The 22,733-nt window shown below is 39.9% G+C and overlaps 2 protein-coding genes across 5 annotated transcripts in view; one reads left to right on the top strand and one right to left on the bottom strand.

Annotated features, from left to right (window-relative positions):
• Tpgs2 (tubulin polyglutamylase complex subunit 2) overlaps positions 1–12,298 on the bottom strand; it is a 37,116-nt gene extending 24,818 nt beyond the window's left edge. Inside the window, exons 1-2 of the mRNA XM_034517967.2 lie at positions 12,061–12,298; positions 1,013–1,092 (exon numbers count right to left, since the gene is read on the bottom strand). Of these exons, the coding sequence (XP_034373858.1) occupies positions 1,013–1,092; positions 12,061–12,142 (162 nt within the window). The 5' untranslated portion in view covers positions 12,143–12,298. The remainder of the gene's footprint in view (positions 1–1,012; positions 1,093–12,060) is intronic.
• A 15-nt stretch (positions 12,299–12,313) lies between these two features.
• Kiaa1328 (KIAA1328 ortholog) overlaps positions 12,314–22,733 on the top strand; it is a 262,182-nt gene continuing 251,762 nt past the window's right edge. For 2 of the 4 annotated variants that reach the window (XM_034517966.2, XM_034517964.2), the window contains exons 1-3: positions 12,314–12,611; positions 19,972–20,007; positions 20,632–20,774. In XM_034517966.2, the coding sequence (XP_034373857.2) occupies positions 12,314–12,611; positions 19,972–20,007; positions 20,632–20,774 (477 nt within the window). Of the gene's footprint in view, positions 12,612–19,971; positions 20,008–20,366; positions 20,407–20,631; positions 20,775–22,733 lie in introns of all 4 variants that reach the window. The other 2 variants (XM_076912877.1, XM_076912878.1) reach the window with 2 other exon arrangements.

Below are 22,733 nucleotides of genomic sequence, written 5' to 3'. Positions count from 1 at the left end.
GAGTTGCTGTGACAGACTGGAAGGCCACAGAGACATTATCATTTGTTCCTTTAACAGAAAATACTTCTTGAATCCTGACTTAGACATGTTTTTTTTTTTTTTTTTTTTTTTGCTTTGCCTGCAAAGGAACAAATGACTAAACACATAGGTAGAAGGAGAAACAAACGGAATGTTTTGCTTTTTTTATTTAGATTTCAAAGAAATTAGCAAGACCGTATATATAAGGAAGCTGCCAATGTACTGAAGAGGGAGGAAATGAAGCACTAACCAGAGGAGTGAGAGCTTGTGGAGCTGAAGGGGACTGTCACTTGTTATGTGGTAAAATGCTTACAACAGATTCACAGCAGAAGTGTGTGAAGGATAGATTGGCAAGAAAACTTAGAATGTATGATCATACTCTAAGGAATACTGAAAAGAAAAGCGATCTTTTGCCAAACTCTGAGCTGTAGTTCAACTATCAGCACACTGCCCTGGAGAGTCTAGTGAATCAAGAACTGCCAGGGACTCTGTAACCATGTAACTTATGTCACCAAGATGCTTAATAATAATGTAACTCTCCTGGCACTGGGATGCTGTGAAAATTAAGAGGCAGAGTCTTTCATTACATCTGAACCATGAACAGTTCTGTTAATGAAAAGCATTAAGTCTGATTTAGCCATCACAGATCCGGTTTGTGGTTTCCTACCCATTTTCTGTCTAGCATGATGTATATATACACTACTAGGCATCTTTTCCTTCCATGGTTGAACTTGTAATTTCTGTATGGAGTGTGTGTGTGTGTGTGTGTGTGTGTGTGTGTGTGTGCACACGGAGGTGTATAGCATTACAGTGGATAACACCCACTGCTTCCATAGGCTTATTACCAGGGGCAGAGGAGACACTTGGCTGGGAAAGTAAATGAAATAAATGGCAGCTGTGACCTGACATAAGAACAAATTGTTTGCCCCTCCCAGGGGCATTTAAGTTGACTTTTCTTTGTTGGGAGATAAAAATTCCACACAGAAATACTTACCTGTTCCCATGAAGAAATCATATGGCGTTCAGCAGGCAGCTTTTCTATTATGCTCACCTCTGTCACACCTGGAGAAGATTCTAGAAGAAATAAAACAGAGTACAAAGTTGTACTTGACTCACTCACATTTTGTGCTTTATGTTGGTTAAGTGTTGATGGACTGCTCTATGGCTATCCAATCCTTCTGATGAGTGTTTACATCCCCTGTGAGCAATGAAAAGGACTGACTGAGCCCTCTAAGCCCAGTACCACAACTTTGAAGGATACAGCCTAACCCGAAGGAAGACTACCACCTAAGCCTCTACAATTCTCTACATTTATCTAGTTGAACAAAATAGAGATTATAAACTTTCAGTGATTTCACACTGGATTTCTTGGTAAATATCCAAGTATTTGGTCCCGACAGTTAAAAAGAACGAGGAATAGCACCATTTTAACTTTCTATAAGAAATAAGAATTATCCAGTAGTGGTGAGGTACTTGAATCCAGCACTTAGGAATCAGAGGAAGGCAGGCAGCTAGAGGCTAATATGGTCTACCTGGCAAGTTCCAGGACAGTCAGGACTACACAAAAAGACTGTCTCAAAAAACCAGAAAACAACAACAAAAAAGAAAGACTTGATTCTTCTAAATAGAATTCATCTGAACATATCATTCTACTTAATGGAGTTCAGGATTTAAAAACTAGTCTAAGCTAGGCAATGGTGTTACCAACCTCTATTCGAAGTATTTGCCAGTTCCCATGGAACTAAGCAGATAGTGGTGGAACACTCTGCCCTCCTCCTTCCTATGGACCTCCTCAGATCCTCCTCCTAGCTCATCCCCATGCCTAAGTGTGAGCTCTCAATACATAGAAGCACATTTTACCTGGAACCTCCAGTGGCCACAGCTATCAGGATCCCAGAAGAACTTCCTAATAGGGAACACATAGCTACCACATTGTTCTAAAAACCAGAAAGGGTAACAGAACCTCCACCTGCAAAAGTTCAAGACTAGATTTTCATCACCTAGGCCTTCCATTGGTTCCAAGCAAGCATCTCTTCCAAGCAGCAGTTCCTGATTGGCTAGCATTGTCTGGATCAGCAATCCTTGGTGTCTTAGGCAGTCTTCAATTAGGTCCTTCTGCAAGAGTTGCCTTTGTGGCTGCGTGGCCCCTGGTATTTATGGAGAGGCCACCACATTTCTCCTATAGTGGAATATCTTGGTTTTTCCACTATTGATATTATAAGTTTTGCTGAGTATAGTAGTCTGAGCTGGTCTCTTAGAGTATGTAATACAGCTGTCCAGGCCCTTCTAGCTTTTAAGAGTCTCCAGTGAGAAGTCAGGTATTATTCAATTAATAAAAGCCTTCCATTATATGTTATTTGAGTTTTTTCTATCATAACTCTTAGTAGTCTATTTATTCTGTATGTTTAATATTTTGTGCTGAGAGAATTTTCTTTTCTGGTCCAATCTATTTGGTGTTCTGTATACTTCTTGTATCTGGGCATGTTCTTCTTTAGGTTAGTTAAATTTTCTTCTATGATTATGTTGAAAATGTTTTCTTCACCTTTTACCTGGGTTGCTTCTCCTTCTCTATTGTTTTTTAATTTAACATTTTCATTGATTGAGGTATCCATTTCTTCTATTGTTTCTTCAATGCTGGAGATTTTTTTTCTTCCATCTCTTGTATACTGTTGTCTCTGAGGTTTCACATTCCTAAATTTTTCATTTCCAGATTTCCCACAGATTGGGGAGTGTTCATACGAGCTTGCTGCAGTGTTCTCACCTGCTCTAGGAGTCTGTGCCACTTCATCTCCAACCCCCAAAGGCAAGTAGGATTGGGTAGTGGGTGGTCCAGGGCACAGGCAGCATTCCACAATAAAACCAAATTTAAACAATATTTGTCTACAAATTTATCCCCACAGAAGGCACTAGAACAAAAACTGCAATCTAAAGAGGTTAATTATTTACCGCTCCAGTTGGTGATATAAACATGAGAGAGCAGGGCCTAAAAATGGGACAGACTAAAGTCTCATGCAATAGACAACTTTATTCAGAGCATCAGACAATGTATACTTGAGGTTAAGAAAAGTCACCTGAGTAAAGTTTACAATCATAAGGACAAGCCACATGTGGCCCAGGCATGTTTTTCCATAGAGACATATAAACAAATAACCAAAAGCCAGTTGTAAATAATCTCAAGGAAAACTCATTACTGTCTGCTACACCTTGAAAGGGCATCTAAAGCACATTCTAAGAACGAATGCCCTGTGTTATGGAGGAACAGATTACAAGATTCTTGTTTACTTGGAGTTTTCTCATGAGGTCCGAGAAATCTCACAATGCTTCATTCATAAACCGTGTTCCAACAGTTAACTACACCCAAGAAAATACAGGGAATAAATAATCCCAGACCAACAAATCAAAAGAGGGGAAACACACACACACACAAGCATTCTCAAGAGCAAACACAACATAACAATAAAACAACAGTAATCAGCAAACACTGCTCATTCTCTCATATTAACTCAATGTCAATAGTCTCAATTCTCCAATAAAAAGACAGAGACTAATAAACTGGGTATGAAAATAGGATCCAAGAAACACACCTGAACATCAAGTATAGTCATCACTTCAGGGTAAAAGGATGGAAAAGGTTGTTACAAGCAAATGAACCTAAAACCCAAGCTGGTGTGGCAATTTTAATATCAACAACAGAAACACAAAACAAAAAGAAAAAAGAAGAAAAGAAAGAAGAAAGCTTACAAAGCCATGGAAACCAAACATCTCTCTACGTAATAAAAAATAGGGCAAGATAGAAATAAAGAAATTAAAGACTTTTGGGCTATTGAGATGGCTCAGTGGTTAAGAGCACTGACTGCTCTTCTGGAGGTCATGAGTTCAAATCCCAGCAACCACATGGTGGCTCACAACCATCTGTAATGAGATCTGATGCCCTCAAATGGGTATCTGAAGACAGCTACAGTTGACTTTGGGTCTGGAACAAGTGGGGCTGGGGGAGGGGGGCCAGATGAATTCTAAAGACTTTCTAGAATTCAATGAAAACAAATGTACAACATACCCAAACTTATAGGACATAATGAAGGAGGTGCTAAGAGGCAAGTTCACAGCACTTACTGTAGGGGGTGATATTTAGAAAACAGTGCCTGGTCCAGCTTGTTCCTGGGCAGCTGCAATGTTCTTGCTGCTCCTGGGCTTTGACTAGGGCTCTCGCTATCTAGATGCACAGGCCCTGGCACCCACGAGACACCAATGTGGGGGATGCCTCAATCCCCCAAGCTGCATCCACAAAGCTCGGCTGAGCTTCAGACAATATCTGCCATCCTTGAAGTACCCGGTAGAAATAAGACTCTTAAAGCTTAATGATTATCTAAAGGATTTATATATTTAGAAATGCTCAATCAACAAGATGCCCACATAATTAGAGTTGTTACCCAATATCTAACCTTTTGATAGAAGTTGCTACCCAGACAGCTTTCAACTCATCAGCGGTTCTCCATGGCTGATAGCCTCCTTCTTCCCCTCCCCTTCCTCTCTTTCTCTCCCAGCTCCACCTCCTCTTCTACTGCTTAATCACTTGAGCTCCACTGCAAATACAATAAGTGTCCTGCTACAACTAAGTGCCTTCATTAATAAAGCTGCAGCAATTTTGTATTAGCAAATTATCAGCATATCTGAAAATTCTAGAACAAAACAAAGAAATTATGCCCAAAAGTAGTAGACAGGAAGAAATGATCAAACCCAGGCTGAAATCTATAAAATATAAACAATACAAAAGAATCAATGAGATAAAGAGCTGGGTTTCTTTTTTCAATAAAAACAATCAATAAAATCAAAATATCTTTATCCAAATTAATTGAAAAGCAGATAGAATATCCAAATTAAGAAAATTAGAAATGAAGAGGCAAATAGAACAACAGACACCTAGGAATTCAGAGAATTATATGGATATGCTAAAACCTGCCCAAAAATTGGAAAATCTAAAAGAAATGGAAAATTAGCAAATCACTAATCAATATCAGATAAATAGTCTCATAGCCCTTAGTAAAATAGAAGCAGTCATTAAAAATCTCCCAACCAAAAAAAGTTCAGGGCCAGATAGTTTTAGCATAGAATTCTACCAGACTTTCAAAGAAGAGTTAATGCAAAATATTCCTCAAATTATTTCACAAAATAAAAACAGAAGAAACATTCATTTTATGAGGTCACAATCACCCTAATATTCAAACCACATAAGACTCAACAACAACAAAATTATAATTATAGACCAATTTCCCATATGAACATAGATGCAAAAAGAATAAAATGCTTACAAACCAAATCCAAGGGCACATCAAAAAGATACGCACTATGATCAAGCAGGCTTCATCCCAGAGATAGAGGAATGGTTTAATATATGAAAATCAACAAATGTAATCTACCAAATAAACAAAGTAAAAACAAAACACACGATTATTTCATCAGATGCAGAAAAGGCCTTTGACAAAATCCAACATCCATGTATGATAAAAGTCCTTGAGAGATTAGGGACACAAGAGACAAATCTCAACATAAAGGAAGTTTACAACAAGACCATAGTCAACATTCACATAAATGCAAGAAATCAAAGCATTTACAGGAAAAACATGCCTGGGCCACATTTCCTAATGAATAAAGATTTCAAGGAACCAATCACTGGGTGAGTAGGCAGGTCTTCCGGGTTGGAGAGCCAGAAGAAGAGGAGAGGGATGGAAGAGGAGCATGGAGGCCAAAATGTAGGTAGCAGAGGCCGCCATTCACGTTCACGTGGCAGATCCATTGGGGACCACTACAAGAGGATTTAACTTAGAATGGCTTACAAATTAGGATGTTAGTTGCTGCGCCCAGCGATTGTGTTACCTGTTGATTCTAAACTAAGTTTGTGTGGTGTTTACCTTCACACAGTGACTCAACTAGGTTCCAGAGAGAAAGGTACAGGGACAAAGCTTGGGTTTTTGAGAAGTACACCCCAGCTAGCTGTGGTAATGTGGAAGCGCCGGGCTGGCGTGGCAACAGCGGGTCATGAAAACCTAGTGAGCTGGGTGGAAAGAGCACCTATAGTAATGAAGTGGGTACAGTATTGGTACAAAAATAAACATGTTGACCAATGACATTGAATTGGAGATTCAGACAAATCCACACACATATGGACACCAGACTTTTGAGAAATACACACTGTATTTCTGTATACAGTGCTTGTGCTGGTCACACTGGATGGATGCTTCCAAACAACCATATTTAACACACTGCACAAAACTCAACTCCAAATTGATTAAAGACCTTAACATAAAACCACATATACTAAACTTAGTAGAAGAGAAAGCAGGGAATAGCTGTAAACTCATTGGCACAGGGAAAGACTTTCTGAACAGAATACCACTGGTACGGACACTAAGATCAATAAAAATGGAACCTCAGGAAACTGAGAATGGTCTGCGAGGCAAAGGATACTATGATTTGGTATCCTAGGGAATGAGAAAAAAATCTTACCAACTACACAGCTAATAATGTTCTAATATTCAAAATATATAAAGAACTTGAAAAACTAGATGCTAAGAAAACAAATAAACCAATTAAAGAATGAGGTACAGATCTAAACAGAGAATTCCTAAAAGAGGAAATATAGCGGCTTATGTGCTTATGCTAATTATGTTACCTAAAAACCTTTTGCAGTATCCACAAGTAGGTTAAAGGAAGCCTGCTCCCAGTTTGCTCTGATTAGGAAATAAAGTTGCCAGTGGCCAATGGCTGGGCAGGGAAACAGAGGCAGGACTTTTAGGATTCCCAGCAGGAGAGAGAGAAGAAGGGATACCACATGACAGGGGTGTAGGATGGATGGATCACACTGGGAAGGAGCAAGAGAGCTGGCTGAAATAGAGGTGCAAAAGGGAACTGGAAACAATCTAGATGTCCCTCAACAGAAGAGTGAGTAAAGAAAATGTGGTATATTTACACAATGGAACATTATTCAGCTGTTTAAAAAATGAAATTAGCAGGCAAATGGATGGAACTAGAAAAAAAATCATCCTGAGTAAGGAAACTCAGACCCAGAAAGACAATATGGTATATACTTGCTTCTATGTGGATATCAGCTGTTAAGTCAATGATAACGAAGCTACAGTATATAGATCCATAGAGCTTAGGTATAGAGTAAGAGACTGGGAATAGGTGTAGGCACAGAGATCTCTTTAAGAAAGGGAAGAAGAATAGTTATAAATGGATTTGGGGGGCAGGATGGGACAACAGGATCAGTGGGAGTGAGAAGGAAAGAGGGCAAGGGAGGGAATATGGAGTGAAACAGCTAAAATTGAGGGCCATTTGAAAGATAGATGGAAAAAAAATACAATGGAAGCTTCCTAAAATATGCACATATATAAAGGCAATCTAAAGGAAATTGCCAAAAATGGGAAAGATAGAGCTCCAACCATCAAACTCTCATCACCAAAGGAAGCTTTCAGTACTGGGATTGGGTCATATCTAATTGAGCTGTTGGCCAAAGGACTCCCATGGAAACCCAGGCTGTTGCCAAGACTATAAGTTCCTCTCTTCAAACTAATGATAAGTTGTTGAAGACAACAACAACACAACATGTTGAACATGGCCGTGTTGAGCTGGTGCCTGAATGGAGCTTTCACTTCTATATGATGGGTGTCTTTGGTACAGTAATGTACTTTGGAAACTACCAGATGAGAAGCTTAAACACCAAGCCATCCATGAATCCTCTGATTTACAAGGGTGTTCTGCCTACAAGATATGCTAGGGCAATGGTAGCACAAAGCTTGTACAAGAAACCAGCCAATACCTCATTTGACTTAAGGCCCGCTTCACAAGATGGAACTCATCCCGACACTACCTGGGTGACCAAGAACCTGTGACTAGATGGTTTTTACCTAGGATAAAACCAAATCCTGCTGTTCCAAGAAAGAAAACAGCAAAATTAAACAAACAAAGACAAATAAAAAACCCCAAACTAGCATTAAAATGACTCCTAGTGACACTCTGCCATACTCATAGATCAGTGCCTTGCTTAGGCACCATCAGAGACACTTCTACAGCAGTTGAGAACAGAGACCCACAGCCAGATATGATGCAGAGAATGAGAGATCTTGGAACTTTCAGCCCTAAAGAGGATTTTCCCTTCAAATTCCTAGCCCCCCAGAGCTCAGGAAACCCAGCTGAAGAGGACTAAGAAGAAAGGGTATAAGAGCCAGAGGGGATAGGGACACCAAGAAAACAAGACCCTCTAATCAACATGATTAATGGTTATGTGAACTCTGAGAATGAGTTGCATGGGGCCTGCAAAGGTCTGCACCAGTTGCTGTGTGTATATTATGGCTTCCAGGTTAGTGGTTTTTATCAGATTCCTGAGTATGTGAAGAGTGGGTCTCTGATTTTTTTTGCCTTCTCTTGCTTGTGCTCTTTTCCTTCTGTTTGTTACTCTTGTTCAACTCTTCTGTGGTAAAGTTTGTTTTATCTTATTGTATTTTATTTTGTTATATTTCATTATTATACTTTAGAAGCCTGTTTGTTTTCTAATGAGAGACATAAAAGGAGTTGATCTGGGTGGGAGGGGAGGTGGGAGAAACTGGGAGGAGAAAAAGGAGGGGAAACTGTAATCAGGATATATTATGTGAGAAAAAATATTTTTAAATTAAAAAGTATTTTTTTATTGTATATCTTATTTTTATTTTTACATCCATTCATTAGTTGGATAGTTCAGTGGTTTTCAATTTACGTTACTACCAGTAATATTACTAAGAATATCTGGAAACAAATATTTGTATGTAAATGATTTTTTCTCATGGATAAATAAAGTGTAATTGCTGAATCTTACTGTAATGCCACATTTAATCTTCTGAAGAAAGTCAAACCCTTCTCCAAAGTTGCTATGCCAGTTTATAATTTCACCAACAACCCATAAGGATTGAACAAATTTCACAAACATTTGACAATACTCATGCCAGTCTTTATTATGGCCAATCTAGTGGAGGCATAATAGTATCTAACTATGGCTTTGACCTGTTTATCTGACTTATGATTGTCACTTTTATATAAATATGGTTCAAAGAAATATCGACTGGGACCCTTTAGATTATCTTTAATTGCTAAACTTCTAGAGTTCTTTATAGATAACTTGTAATCTCTGTTCATATTGTAATTTATAAATATTTTATTTGTGTTGTCATTTGGTACCCTTTGTCATTATGAACTCTTCTTGTTTGTATCATATTTAAAATTCTATTCACTAGTCCTAAGTTGCTTAAAACCTAAACTAAGGGGGCCTGGAATGATGGGTCAGCAGTTAAGAACATTGGCTACTCATCCAGAGGACCCAGGTTTCACTGCTAACACCACCATGGCAGCTCATAACTGTAACTTTAGTCCCAGGGAATCTATTATCTTCATTGTAACAACTACATGTTACAAAAAAAAAATTATTCTTTTTACCACATTTAAGTGTAGAGATCAGTGGTGTAAATATTCATATTGTTATATAATCCCTACTATCATCTCCCAGATGTTTAGTAAGCTCCAGTGTAGTAAATTTTCAAAAAGAAAAAAATGTTCTGTTCCAAGATTGGGGGGGGGGGGGGAGGTATTCCTGGCCTCTTATATTTTGATATTAACTTTAGGGTTAATATGTCAGTTTCTGCAATAGAGGTGTTGAGATTTGATAGTAATTGCAGATCCTAAATTTGTAGGATCTACTTGGGGAAAACCACTCTTAAGATGATACTTCTTCTTACTCATTTTGGTCTTAATATCCTTCAAAAGGCTTTTACTGTTTTAGTGCAAAAGTAATAGACTTCTTTGTTAACATAATTTCATTTATGTATTGCCTTTTGCAACTGTATAGTGAGAGAGAGAGAGAGAGAGAGAGAGAGAGAGAGAGAGAGAATGAATATTAGGGTTAATTTGTAAGAATTTATAATTTGCAAACAGAGGCATTTTTAGTTTTCTTTTTATTTACTTCATTTTTCCTGCCTAATTCCCTGGCCAGAATTTCTATTACAATGTTGAGTAGAAATGCTACGACTGAAAACATCAAGCATAGTAGACCTGAGATGACTTCAGTCTTTTACAAGACCTACTTATAAAGTTGGCTCTTGGATGGCATTTAAGAAGCTGGATTTCAGTGAGGTTTCCATAATCATTAGATGAAAACGGCTCACTGTCTCCAAGCTAAAATGCAAATAAAGTATGTTAAATATATGGGTTTTTTTGGGGGGGGGGGAGACTGGAAGTTGGCACATGCTAGATAAGGAAATTCTGGACTACTCAGTTTAAGAGGACACTTTAGACATACTGTTACAAACATGTTGCTAGAGAAATTAAGTATGCCCTGTGAAGTTCCAGTGAGAAGACTCTTGAAAACTCTCACAGATTTTTTTTTTTTAAAGCTTCCTGCCTGCTTTTTGCCTTTTGTTGATTTTGCTTTATCTCTTTCTGCTGGGACAAAATGAGTCTTGTGAATCAGCACATCTGGACCAGTTTTGCCCACCTTTTAACATATTTTGTTGTTGTTCTTGAGCTTAAGGGTAAAGCAGGTAGTCTTTCAACATGATGTTAGCTATGAAATTATTCACAGATGCCCCTTATTAAGAGAATAGTGCTTTCTATTCTATTTTTTCATTATTATTTTGAGGGAAAAAATCTTACTAGCTCAGCCTGACTTCGTGATCACTACCATACTCCTTTCCCCGTGATGGGTTTACAGACTTGTCAGATTTACTGGTAATTTCTATTCATAACATACATTTTTCTTTTCTTTACAATTTGTCAAGTACCTTTTTGGCAGTTACTGATAATGTAGGCTTTGTCTTTTGTTCTATTAACATTCTATTGCATTCGTTTTTACATATTAAACAAATCACACATTCCTAGACTAAATCAGGCCTGATTGCAGATTTCTATTACAGAAAAGGGCCAAATAAAACACACAAGTTCACACAGTGCTCATAGATGCTGCTAAGGTGAATAAAAATGGTTTATGAGAGAGCAAGGTGGAAGGGTGTATGTGAGTAAGGTTTATTAGAGATAATTCTTTGATCAGAAATTTGAATAATGAACAGGTGACATTGGGATGGAGATAATTCCAGGTGGCCGAAGGCCAGGGAAACTAAAAATGGTTACAGGTATGAACAAGCTTAAGTGTCTTTAAAGTTATATCCTTAACAGCAAGATGTCCTCAGTAAAGCAGTGTACACAGCAAGATGAAAACAGATGATAGAGGGAACTTGTAGATCACCATAGAGAAATCCCCCCCTTTTTTTTTTACAATTCTGAGAGCAAAGCATCAAAACATTTTCTCAACCCGTAAGACTGCTTTACCCCGCCCCCTTCCTTTAGCCTGGAAAATCTACAATCAACTCTTGGACATGATTCTTCTTAACTTTCCAGAAAGGCCAGGCACCTCTAGACCTCTAATACCTTAGTCTCTGAGAGATTACTGATTTGTTTTGGGCCGATAGGAAGTTAGTCTGTTTCCCTCACTCTGTTTCTTTATCTTTGTAGCCCCAGTAGTGGTGGTCACTTAACCAGCGTACAATGGCAAAGAACTCTCAACCCCCTTCAGCGCTGCCAGCTTTGGTTCTTTTCCACAGCTCCGTGCTGTACTCAGAGGCACTGGGCATCGGCTGCCTTGGGATACTGGCAGCATCATCCCTGCAGTTCACTCTGCTATTGAGCAGGGCTTGCATTTCAAGGATACAACCTGGGCTGAGGAAGCCTCCTGGGAGACGCGTCCCGCAGGCTTCCAGGTGCCTGCTGCCTCTCTCCCTACTCCTTTTTGCAGATGCAAGGCAAACATCCCGGAACTCCCAGCACGCGCTTTCCAAGCCAGGTTAGATACGCCCCCCTTTCCCTCCCCATCTAGGGAACTCGCGGCAGCGATGCCCTCCGCAGACAGCTCCAGCTTAGCTGCAGTCCACCCAGCACCCAGCACCCAGCACCCAGCACCCAGCACCCAGCACCCAGCACCCAGCCCTCCACCTTCGTCCTTTCTAGCCATTGTCCCACTCCACTCACCCAGGATGCGTGTGACGCCCAGGGTCAACTTCTCAAGGTGTGGCTTGCTGCCGGCTTGCAGTGGGGGCGGTGTCTCCTCCATGGCACGCGTTCTCACCCCGCGCGCAGCAGCGGCGGCCCCAGTCCCCGGCGCCGCCGTGGACAGCCGGCCTGCCGGCTGACGCGCCCGACCCCGCCTCAGGTCTGCGGCCGTCGGGCTCAGAGCATGCCGGGAGTTGTAGTTTTCAGCGCCTGAGGGCTCCGCCAGGAGAGGATGGGCGGCCCGGGCGGCTTTGGCAGCAACGGTTCCTCCTGGCGCTCGTTCCCGCGACCCTGGCCCGGGCTTCACTTCACATCTCCGCGACCCCGCCTCGCCTCGGCCCGGAGCCTCTCCCCTCGCCGGGGCCGGAGGCGCAAGCGGGGGCGGGCCTCTGCGCCGAGCGGCCAATGGGGACCGAGCCTGGCGGCCGGGGCGTGGCGGCCCCGGCTCGACGCCTCGAGTGGCGGTTGTTTCAAGATGGCGGGCGCGGCGGGCCCCTCCCTGCCGAGCTCCGCGTTCTGGAGCCGCGACTGTATCCTTTGCCCCGCTGCTAGGGGGCGCCGCGCCCTCCTGGGTGGCGAGGGCGGGGGCGCGAGGCTTTATGTAGGCCAGAGAAGCGTGGCGCGGACCCCGGCCTAGGGACAGGCCTTTCCCCTTGAGGCTGGGTGCCCGGCTCGCCCATCACCTGGCGACGAAGTGTCGCTAGGTGGGAATTCTGGCTCATGGGTAACCCGCCCTCCTTAGCTGTGGGTTCTGCAAAGATGGCCTGTAATGGGGGAGGCTCAGCCAAGGCTGGAAGCGCCCCTCTGCCATCCCTTGCAGATCACTGGCTGATTGCGAAGTGAGCTTGTAGTGATAGGGAGAACAAATGTGGGTGGACACAATTGCTAGCTGGGCTGGGAGTCTTTCTCTTTATTTGAAATTACCAAGTGTCTAACACTAGGAGCAAAGCAGGTGGTTTTATTTGCCTTTTGGTCTCCTAAGGCCCTTTAGTGATGCTGTATTTTCTAGCGCGTCATTAGGAGAGATGTAGGCGTCATTGGGACGAGTTGTGCTGGAGCTAGTTAGGGAATAAGATAGGAAATGCCTGGGAGCAGTGTTGACTTACTAGATTGTGGGTCACCCCTGATGGAAATTGAAGTTTGGAGATTGTTTTCGTTCAGGAAGCTGTGAAGCTTTCTAGCCGCGCAGTAATTAGAATTCCCAGTTCACTAACTGACAAGATTTCACAGTGGTTCAATTCTAGGATTAGGTTAGCTGTTGCATCCTAAACTTTCGTCTGGGTTATATACTTCCTTGCTGTAGGGGCATTACTCCGGAGAGGAAATGTAATCAGTGTTTCTGAGTGCCTGCAAAGAGGCCGATTGGTTTGCTAGGAGTGGTGATGACATTGTTTTAGGCATTACTGTTACCTTTGGCAGAATCATTCTGGACATTCTATTCTACTTAGCTCCCAGGGAAACTTAGAAAATTGTATTACCCGTTTCTTTTATTGAGTTACTTAGGTTAGAGTTTCATGTGTGCGGGGAGGAATACTTTTGCATTCTGTGCTGCTGAGTGTTTAGAGTTGTGCGCTCCCTAAACAGAATTATCGCTTGTCTCTGATGGGTGAGAAGCAAATGAAATTACCGACATGTACTGTGGAAGAGAGCATACCAAAGCACTCTCAAAGCAAATCTTTTTTTTCCCCCCTTTACCTATTAGAGTCAAGAAGCAAATATGTGCATTAGGACCATTGTACTGAATTAGAAAGTTGGGAAATTGGGATCACTGTTTTCCGTAGGAACCAGAGTTATTTGCTTATAACAGCTAATGGTATTTTTCTAACATAGAACGGAGGAGGTAACATTTGTTTTCCTGGGACTGAACAAATTAACAGTGTGTGGTCCAAACCTTTGCTTTTGTTGTAGTTGACTTCTGCACATTTATGTAGTCGTAACACTTAACATTTGTTACAGAAGAGATAATATAGTCCCTATCTTTTATGTTTTCTATATACTAAATAGCTACTGTAAAGTGTAAAAGCATTTCCAACTATCCAGTAATGATGAGAAATTGGAATTGTATGGGGAAATGTGGTAATTATGTTCTATAGAAATTCAGATGTAAGAAAGGAATTGGAAAGTTATTGGTATCTCCTTCCCCCCCTCCAAGGCTTTCCATCTAATGACCAATTAACATTCAGCCTCTGATACTTTCATTCTATATTTCCATAGGGCATATAACTATGTTAAATTACATTGTTGCTATTTGTTGAAAAAATTGTTACTTATAAACAATTTGGTCTTTGGATCTTGATTTCTTTCTGTCCCATTGATGATCATTTCTCAGACCACTCCATGGTAAAATTTCCCTAGGAAAAAAGACAAATAGTATGTGCCATGATCTGGTATTCTTTGTATATTATTGGGTAAAAGATTTTTCATTGCTTCACTTAAACAATTAAATAAATGTGATTGAGAGATTTGTCAGTTTCTACCATATGAGAGCAGATAATCAGTGACCGATCATCACCTTTAAAAAAAAGTTGTTTGTATCTCCTGGTTGTTTAAAAAAAAAGTTGTTTGGTTTGGCAGTGCTATCTGACACAATGTTTTGGCATTTTATGTATGAATAATGAGAATAGCAAACTGCGTTTTATGGTTTAAATCATCTAGTAAATCATAATCTTATGGTTATGAATTTATTCCTTTATTAATCCACAAAGTTCATAGTAGTGTTAGAAGTGGATACTCTTTCTACGTTTTTAAATTTGGTTACTAATGTGTACTTGCTGGATTAACAATATTAATAATAATATTAAGTTTTAGACTACAAAGGAGTGGTCCAAAACATTGCAATAATTGTCATTTCTGCCATTGAGTTTTTAAATAAAAATAGATGAAGACGTTACACTGATGTAAAACAAATGTATCTGAAAGCCTTTCTGGTAAATAGTAATAGCATATACCTGTGTTGCTGGCAAATGATTCACTGTTTCGAGGGTTAGAGAACAGTAAGCCATACTTAGCTTATTTCTTTCACTTGTTGCTTCCTCTATTCCATTTCTGCCCCAGCTCCCAGAAATTACTTTCCTTCTGGGGATGTAAAGTGTTATCATCATCAAAAATGTTCTATGACTTGTAGTTCTTGACGAAGTACTTCTAACTAAAGAAATAGAGGAATAAGGTGTGATGTAGGTCCAATATCAACTTGATATACCTGTTGTCCTTTTGATCTTTCTAGAAAATATATACCTTTGTTGGGACATTCTATATAAGTTAAGTATTTGAGTTCTTAATGAAACAAAGTAATTGTTATATGTGTTGGAAGAGACAACTTCTAATGCTATTTTTTAAACTGTTTGTTGAAATTAGTAATTAGAGTTGTTGGGATCATACTTCACAAAAATAAGTATCAGTTTTATCCCCTTGTGGATGGCTTAATATAAACTAGGTATTCCTTTGTTTGGGAATGCATACAAATTGAATATACAGGTTGAAAATCATCATTTTTTGTGTTAACATTTTAGAGAGATAAGGTTATGGATAAATGAAATGCATGTATCTACTAATCCTAGGTGCTGCACAGAAAAATAAAGGCCAAAGAGTGGGAAGAGGGGCACATTTGGAGAGAATTGTGCAGTTTTAAGTATTTATGTTGTTAGCCAGTGAAGGCCTCAGTCAAACAGTGATGTATGACCAAAGGCTTAAAGATAATGATTAAGTCTGAAGATTTTGAGAAAGCTGTTTAGCTGAGAAAATCATAGATGAAAAGGCTCTAACACAGGAGTTTATGCCATCACTGACAAATTAAAGAATGCTAGTTGGATTGGCTCGATTTGTGTGTCAAGTTGACACAGCTGGAGTTATCACAGATAAAGGAGCCTCCCTTGAGGGAATGCCTCCATGAGATCCAGCTGTAAAGCATTTTCTCAATTAGTGATCAAGGGTGGGAGGGCCCATTGTGGGTGGTGCCATCTGTAGGCTGGTAGTCCTGGGTTCTATAAGAAAGCAAGCTGAGCAAGCCAGAGGAGGCAAGCCAGTAAGTAGCACTCTCCACAGCCTCTTCATCAGCTCTCTCTTCCTGACCTGCTTGAGTTCCAGTCCGTCCTTCCTTTGGTGATGAACAGCAATATGGAAGTGTAAGCTGAATAAATCCTTTCCTCCCCAACTTGCTTCTTGGTCATGATATTTGTGCAGCAATAGAAACCCTGAGTAAGACACCAGTAGTGAAGTGGAACATAAGAATTGAGAAGAGGGGTAGGTTGGAAGGATCAGAGCCTGCACATTGTAGGTCTTGTAAATCCTTGTATTTTCAGTCTGAATACAGAATTTTCATTGTAAATAACACAGAGTTTTAAAATGTTCATCCTGACATCTGTTAAAAAGTAGAATGTTGAGGAATTTTTGTGGGAACAAGAGAGGGCAGGTAGGAGGCGATGATAGTATAGAAAAGATGATTTGGGTTTATGTCACGTTGGTCAGAAGTTGTTGGGCTGTTGGTATATGTTGAAGGTTATGCCATCAGAAGTTTCTGAATGTGAGATATAAAAGTCAAGACTGATTTGGTGTTGGCTTGAGCAGCTAGGAGTATGGGAAAGGCTATATGAGGAGCCAACTTTGAGATGAACTTAAGGACTTTAGTTCTCCAAGACTGATTTGGTGTTGGCTTGAGCAGCTAGGAGTATGGGAAAGGCTATATGAGGAGCCAACTTTGAGATGAACTTAAGGACTTTAGTTCTCAGGTATCTTTTATGTATGTCAGCATTAATTTTAGCAGATAGGCTTGAACTAAAGATTAATTTGGGAGAAATCAGTCTCACTAAATAAGACCCCCCAATAGAATAAGGAAAGAAAACACTCCAAATCAGGGGTCCTGAGACTCTTTAAGTGACAAGGAATGGCTAGGCCAGAAAAGTTGAAGGGGAAGGAGTAAGAATTGTTATAAAAGGCATAGGAAAATTGTGAGTGCTCTATAATTGAAACTAAGCAAACAAATTTTGGTGAATAGTCATTTATATCAAATGCTATTCATTGATCAATGCAAAGAAGCCTATGAATTAACTGATAGTTTCACCAATATTGGGGTATTAGAAATAGTTTTGCTGAGTTGATAGAATCGAGGCTTGGTTGGGATAGGTTCATGACTAATTAGGAGAGGAAGTGGAAACAATGGAAAGCCTCTCAAGAGAAGTTAGGCTGTAAAGGGGGAAGAAGTGTAGTAACAGGGGATGCAGGGCTAAGGGATTTATTTTACTTTCTTGAAAAAAGTAGATAGTAGTACATCTTTAGATGCTAATAGGAAAACTAAATAGAAAAAAAAAGGTTGATTAAGGAGAAAAGGATTGAAAACACTAGCATATCTGTGGGGAGCCAACAGATGGTGGCTATCATTCTTGCAGCCATTTTGAGCCATAAACCCTGACAAGAGGCTTGTTTACAATAACCTACAACAGCTGAGCACACTCTGATAACATCTTGTTTTAGATACCCAGGATTTTCCCTTGGGTGTGTGAGACTTAAAGGTGTGTGACTTAAGGGCGTGACTTAGAGATCAGATTTAGAGAGAAGACCTAAGAGCATGACTTAAAGGTGTGGCTTAGAAGTGAGACATATAAAAGGCGTGAGGCAGACAGAAGAAATGATTATTAGTTATTAGGCACTTTGCAGTTGGAGAAAGATCTTGGAATTAGACATTAGACACTTGTAACTTGGAAGAAGTAACTTGGAACTTGGAGGCACTAGGGACTTGGAACTAGGGACTTGAAGAGAAGAAGAGAGACTGAAGAATAAACGGGATTGAATCACACTCTGTCTGGTCTCCATTCTTCATGTAAGTCCTCACTCTCTCTTGCTGAACCCCTACCCATGGACCGAGCAGCTTTGGGCAGTATGGGCTCTAACAGTTTAACCCCCAAGGCTTTTGACAGAGCAGTCCGAGACATTTTGGCACCCAAATGAGGGCCAGCTCAGTTCTCAACATTTTTGACCCCCAAGCATGGGGCAGTTCAGGCCATAACATTTTTGGCTCCCAAAGTGAGGCAGCAAGAACGAGAGACCCAGTGAGGGACATTACTGGAAGGAGGATCTGCCAAAAATTCAGAAGTGAAAAGAAGGTGATCACCTTGGGAATCTTGGGAGATTCCTTGGGAGAAAAGGGGAAAAACAGTGTGCCTGTGCGTGTATGTGTGTACACGCTTGTAGCAGGAGACACTAGAAAGCAGAGTGTCTGTCTGGCTCCTGGCTTAACTGCCATGTTCTGGCACTAATGCTTCTGAAGCCCAGTAGGGTTCCCACTTTCATTCTGGCTCTTCTCTTCCAGGCTTCTTTGTGAGTGATCTAGAAAAGATAACCTGTTTGCAGGACATCCTTGGAGGGCACCCTGCATTTATCTCCTAATTAAAAACACTGCTGTCTAGAGCATATTTTGAACCATTGTCTTGGATTAATTTTTTCTGTTTTTTTTCTTCAAGTACATTTCAAACATCAAACATTTATTGAATGCCCACTATGTATAAAGTCTCTGTGTTAGACTAAGGATATAAAGTAAAAGAGGTTCAGGAGACCACACCATTTTATTTCATAGAGCTATTTTTGAAATGATGAATTCAGAGCTAACTTCTTTGAAGTAGTAATTGCAATTCTCCAGAGCTGTCAAAGCTCTATCTACTCTTTGAGGAAATTGGCTATTCATTTATTTATTTGAGACAGGGTTTCATGTAGTGGATCTCTTGATCTTCTTTTTCATCCTCTAAGTACTGAGATTTTTAGGCCTGTAACCACCATACCTAGCCTATAACCAAAGTCTTAAACTTGTGATGGATAGCACAGGTTCTGCAGAAAGCTGTTAGAAACCACCTAGTAGCTCAGATAGGTGTTGTGTGAGAATTCTTACTTTTCTGTTACTGTGGGTGATAGATCTTAGCGCCTTGGTCATTCCAGGTAAGACTTCTACAGCCCCAGCTCTTACCCCACTCACACCCCCCCATCTTTTCCTCTTTGGAGACAGGGTCTTAACTAAGACTGGCCTTGAACTCATTCTGTAGTCTAGGCAGGTCTTGAGCTCCTTCTGCCTCAGCCTCCCCAGCAGCTAGAATCAGAGGCTTATATCACCAAGCCCAGCATATTGCTAGGCAATTTCAGTTAGTAATTCTTGGAAAAAAGATTCTATCACTAGGATTGATTCAGAGCTAAAGAATTTATTTATTTACTTTATTACTAAATTATAATGCCATATATAGTAATAGTTTCTCCTACTGCCCCCAACTACTCTTTCTGTTTTCCCTATTTACTATGTTTGGTTCTTTTAGTAGCCCATAGAACATCATTGGGGCCTTCTCTGTGATACTGACTTTGGAACTAACCATCATATTGACTATAGATGTGTGTATGTGTGTATGTGTATACATTTGCAACAGAAAAATGTATGTTTGTTTGTTTATTCATCTATCTTTTCTGAATTTCTCCTTTTGAAATTGAAAATTTTTCTTTTTTTTGTACTAGATTTTTCTAATGGCTCTATAGTAGGTCTTCTTGGGACATTTCATAAATGTATTACAGAAGAGTAAATATTCCTTTGTGTTTGTATGACTGACTTGCCCTAAAATGTTTGACCTTCAGAGCTAATGTCTATTTTAGAATGATTTGTTTTTCATGCCTTATGCATGGTTTGTAAGAGGAAAGCAGCAAAGCAGTAGAGTGCATATCATGAAGGTATTTTGTTTGGGAACAAGTGTGGGGGAAAGATCTGGGAACTGCTCTGTAAAATGTTCATTCCGTTTTCATTTTCTAGGTTGTAAGAAGTAAAGTCTAAATTGTAAGGTCGAAGTAGATAGCTTAGTATATAGAACAAGGACAGCCTGTGGATATTACATTCTGTGGATAGTACTTTCCTTTATGTTATCTTCCCAGTTTCTGATGAAGAACAATCAGTGGTTTATGTTCCAGGTAAGATGGCTAAAGTTCTTGAAGCCTCCCTTGTTTCTTAAGTGTTAGGAGAAAATTAAACATTGGGACAACCTTTCATGTGCAGTTGGACATGGAAGAAGTCATTTGAACATAAAGAATTTTCAAAAACCAAATTTAAAAAGCAAATGTTTTAAAATATTTGACTAGATCCTCTTGAGACCTTGAATAGTGACTCATCATAGGGTCTGGCTGGGCAAGTCAGCATGTATGGTTTATAAAGTGCCCATTTACTAAAGAGAAGAGATTCTTGTTAAAAATGTACATTTCCTATCTCAAAAGAAAATATAAAAAAATTAATTCTGGTTACTTACAAGATACTGTGCTTATTGATTGTTCAGTTGGAAGAGTAGTCAAGTGGAATCGCTGAAGATACTGTAGGTAAGAAGCCTATGATTTCCTCAGTGTTATCTCAGTATGTTGTAGTTACTGCTTTTCATGTGACTTACAAATGTCCATAGCACCTAACTGAATTATTGAATTATTTCTTTAACCTTCTTGTCACACACACACACACACACACACACACACACACACACACACACTCGCGTTTTAAATTGAAAAAACTAATAAGATCGAATTCTGAAGTCTTGTAAACATTTTTAGGAATCTCCACAGAAGGAAATACAAGATCAAGACTCAAGTTGTTAAATCCAAAAGTTGATGTTACAGTTAAGGCTTCTAGGGTGACTGATGCTTCCGTCTCCATGGAGTCTTTTAAAGGTGCAGGAGATTCAGTAGCGGAACAGGTCAGTAATGTTCTTCTTTGTTCTGGTTTTTGTGTGTATACACGTTGCATGTGTGTGTGGAGTGGGGTCATGGGTTATCTTCCTCTACTTCTGTCACTCCACTTTGTTTTGCTTGTTTCTGTGGGGGCCTTTTATTTGTAACACAAGTCTCTTACTGAATCCAGAGCTTCCCTGGTCTGGCTCTGGGGATGCAGCTGTCTAGTGTTACAGTTACAGTAAATGCTCCTATGTCCTCATTTGAACTCAGGTTCTCATGCTTGAGTGAAGGCACTTTACTGACGGAGCCTCTCCCTAGCTGGTAGTTTTATATACTGCTCCGTAAAGACACAAAGACCTTCCAGGGAGGCTCTTTTTGTGTCTCTAGGAACTAAAAAAAAAACCACTTATGATCACTGATACTGCCAAGTATCAGTATAAAATATCACTTTGCAAGAGTTTTGCTCCAAAAAAGAGAGACATGCTTTAAGCCTTAGCCAAGAAAATGAATTATCTTACTAGTTCTTGAAATATTTAAATTTTACATTTTACTTTTTTGGGGGCATTGATTGGTAAGTCAAATTCAGTTTTTATGGTTAGGTATTCCATATGTTTTTATTCTTAGAAATTTATTTGTTGATGGCTGATACTTTTATATTAGAATGAAGTTTGTATGTAGAAAATCAACCTGAATTATTATGCCTTTCACTTAGAAAATAATGTTATTTTTAAAAAATTCTATTGTTTTGTTCTGTTTTAGAAAAACAAAACAAAAATTTTTATGAGCCAGGTTGTCCTATATACCAAGTATGCCTTCTTGACTTTCCTATGTAACTGAGTCTGGCCTTGAGCTCATGACTTCCTTGCATCTGCTCCCTACCCCACCCACAGTTTCTGGGATTGAAGCAAATCTCCAGTTATTTTCTTTCTTTTTTTCATCCTTTTATAACATATGTGTGTTGTGCCTGTTCACGTATGCATATTGATGTATATGGAGGCCTGAACTTGACACCAGCTCTGTCCTCAGTTTCTTTCTACTTCATTTATTGAGGCAGGATATCATGTTGAACCCTGAGATGACCAAATCTGGCTAGTTCACCAGTTTTCTAGAGGGATCCTCTATTTCTGCCTCCTACCTGGCTTTTCCGTGACTGGGCATCCTAACTCATACAGAGCCAGTAGTCTATCCACTGAACTGCCTCCCTGGCAACAGTTCTTACTTCTGTAGGCCAGTGTTGGTTTTGGCTCCCTCTTTGTCTTCATAATGGTGCTCACACATTCCTTTGGCATGTGTGTTTTTCTGTCTGTGTCTTTAACCAATATATTTCAAAGTAAAAATCACTTTATTATAATGCTATACTTGCTAAGATTTTTTTTTTCTCAGTCTATGTTGGCACTAGTGTTTGTAGTTCAGTTCATGCCTCATGGGCAGGATCTTCCTTCCACTTATGCTGTGTGGCTTTTTCTGGGGAGAACTGATCAATCTGGTGTTTATCCTAGACAGGACTCTAAAACTGTTTTCACCCCAGGCTAGCTTGGTAAATCATTGAATTTACTGGGATTACTTACAAAGAGCTTGGGTGACTTCAAGGGAGCTACATCACCAAAATATTACCCCACTATGGATGACAATTCAGAAAAGTTGCCTCCTGTTCAACTTGCAAGCAGCAACCCTCTCCTCAAACTGTGCCCTGATTTTAGAATCTGAGGGAGTGATACAACTTTCTGAGCCTTGGAAGTTTCTCTAGCAGCCTATGTCTTAGGCCTCTTCCTTCCCCGAGGAATAGGACTTCATTTTGGAGGAAACAGCTACACAACTGTTTGTTTTGTGAATGATTTTATCCTTCTTCCCAGGTATTCTCATTTTTTGAGGTACTGTCTGTACTGTGACAGGTTTGTAAAATCAGAGTTGCTTTAGTGACTATCATCTGACAAAGCCCAAAATACCCCAGATGTTTACTACCGACTGTTTACAGAAAGTGT

This window comes from Arvicanthis niloticus, chromosome 14 (genome assembly GCF_011762505.2).
Source record: "Arvicanthis niloticus isolate mArvNil1 chromosome 14, mArvNil1.pat.X, whole genome shotgun sequence".
Lineage (NCBI taxonomy): Eukaryota > Metazoa > Chordata > Mammalia > Rodentia > Muridae > Arvicanthis > Arvicanthis niloticus.
The sequence above is the reverse complement of the archived record's forward strand: the minus strand, read 5'-3'. Positions and strand labels throughout refer to the sequence as shown.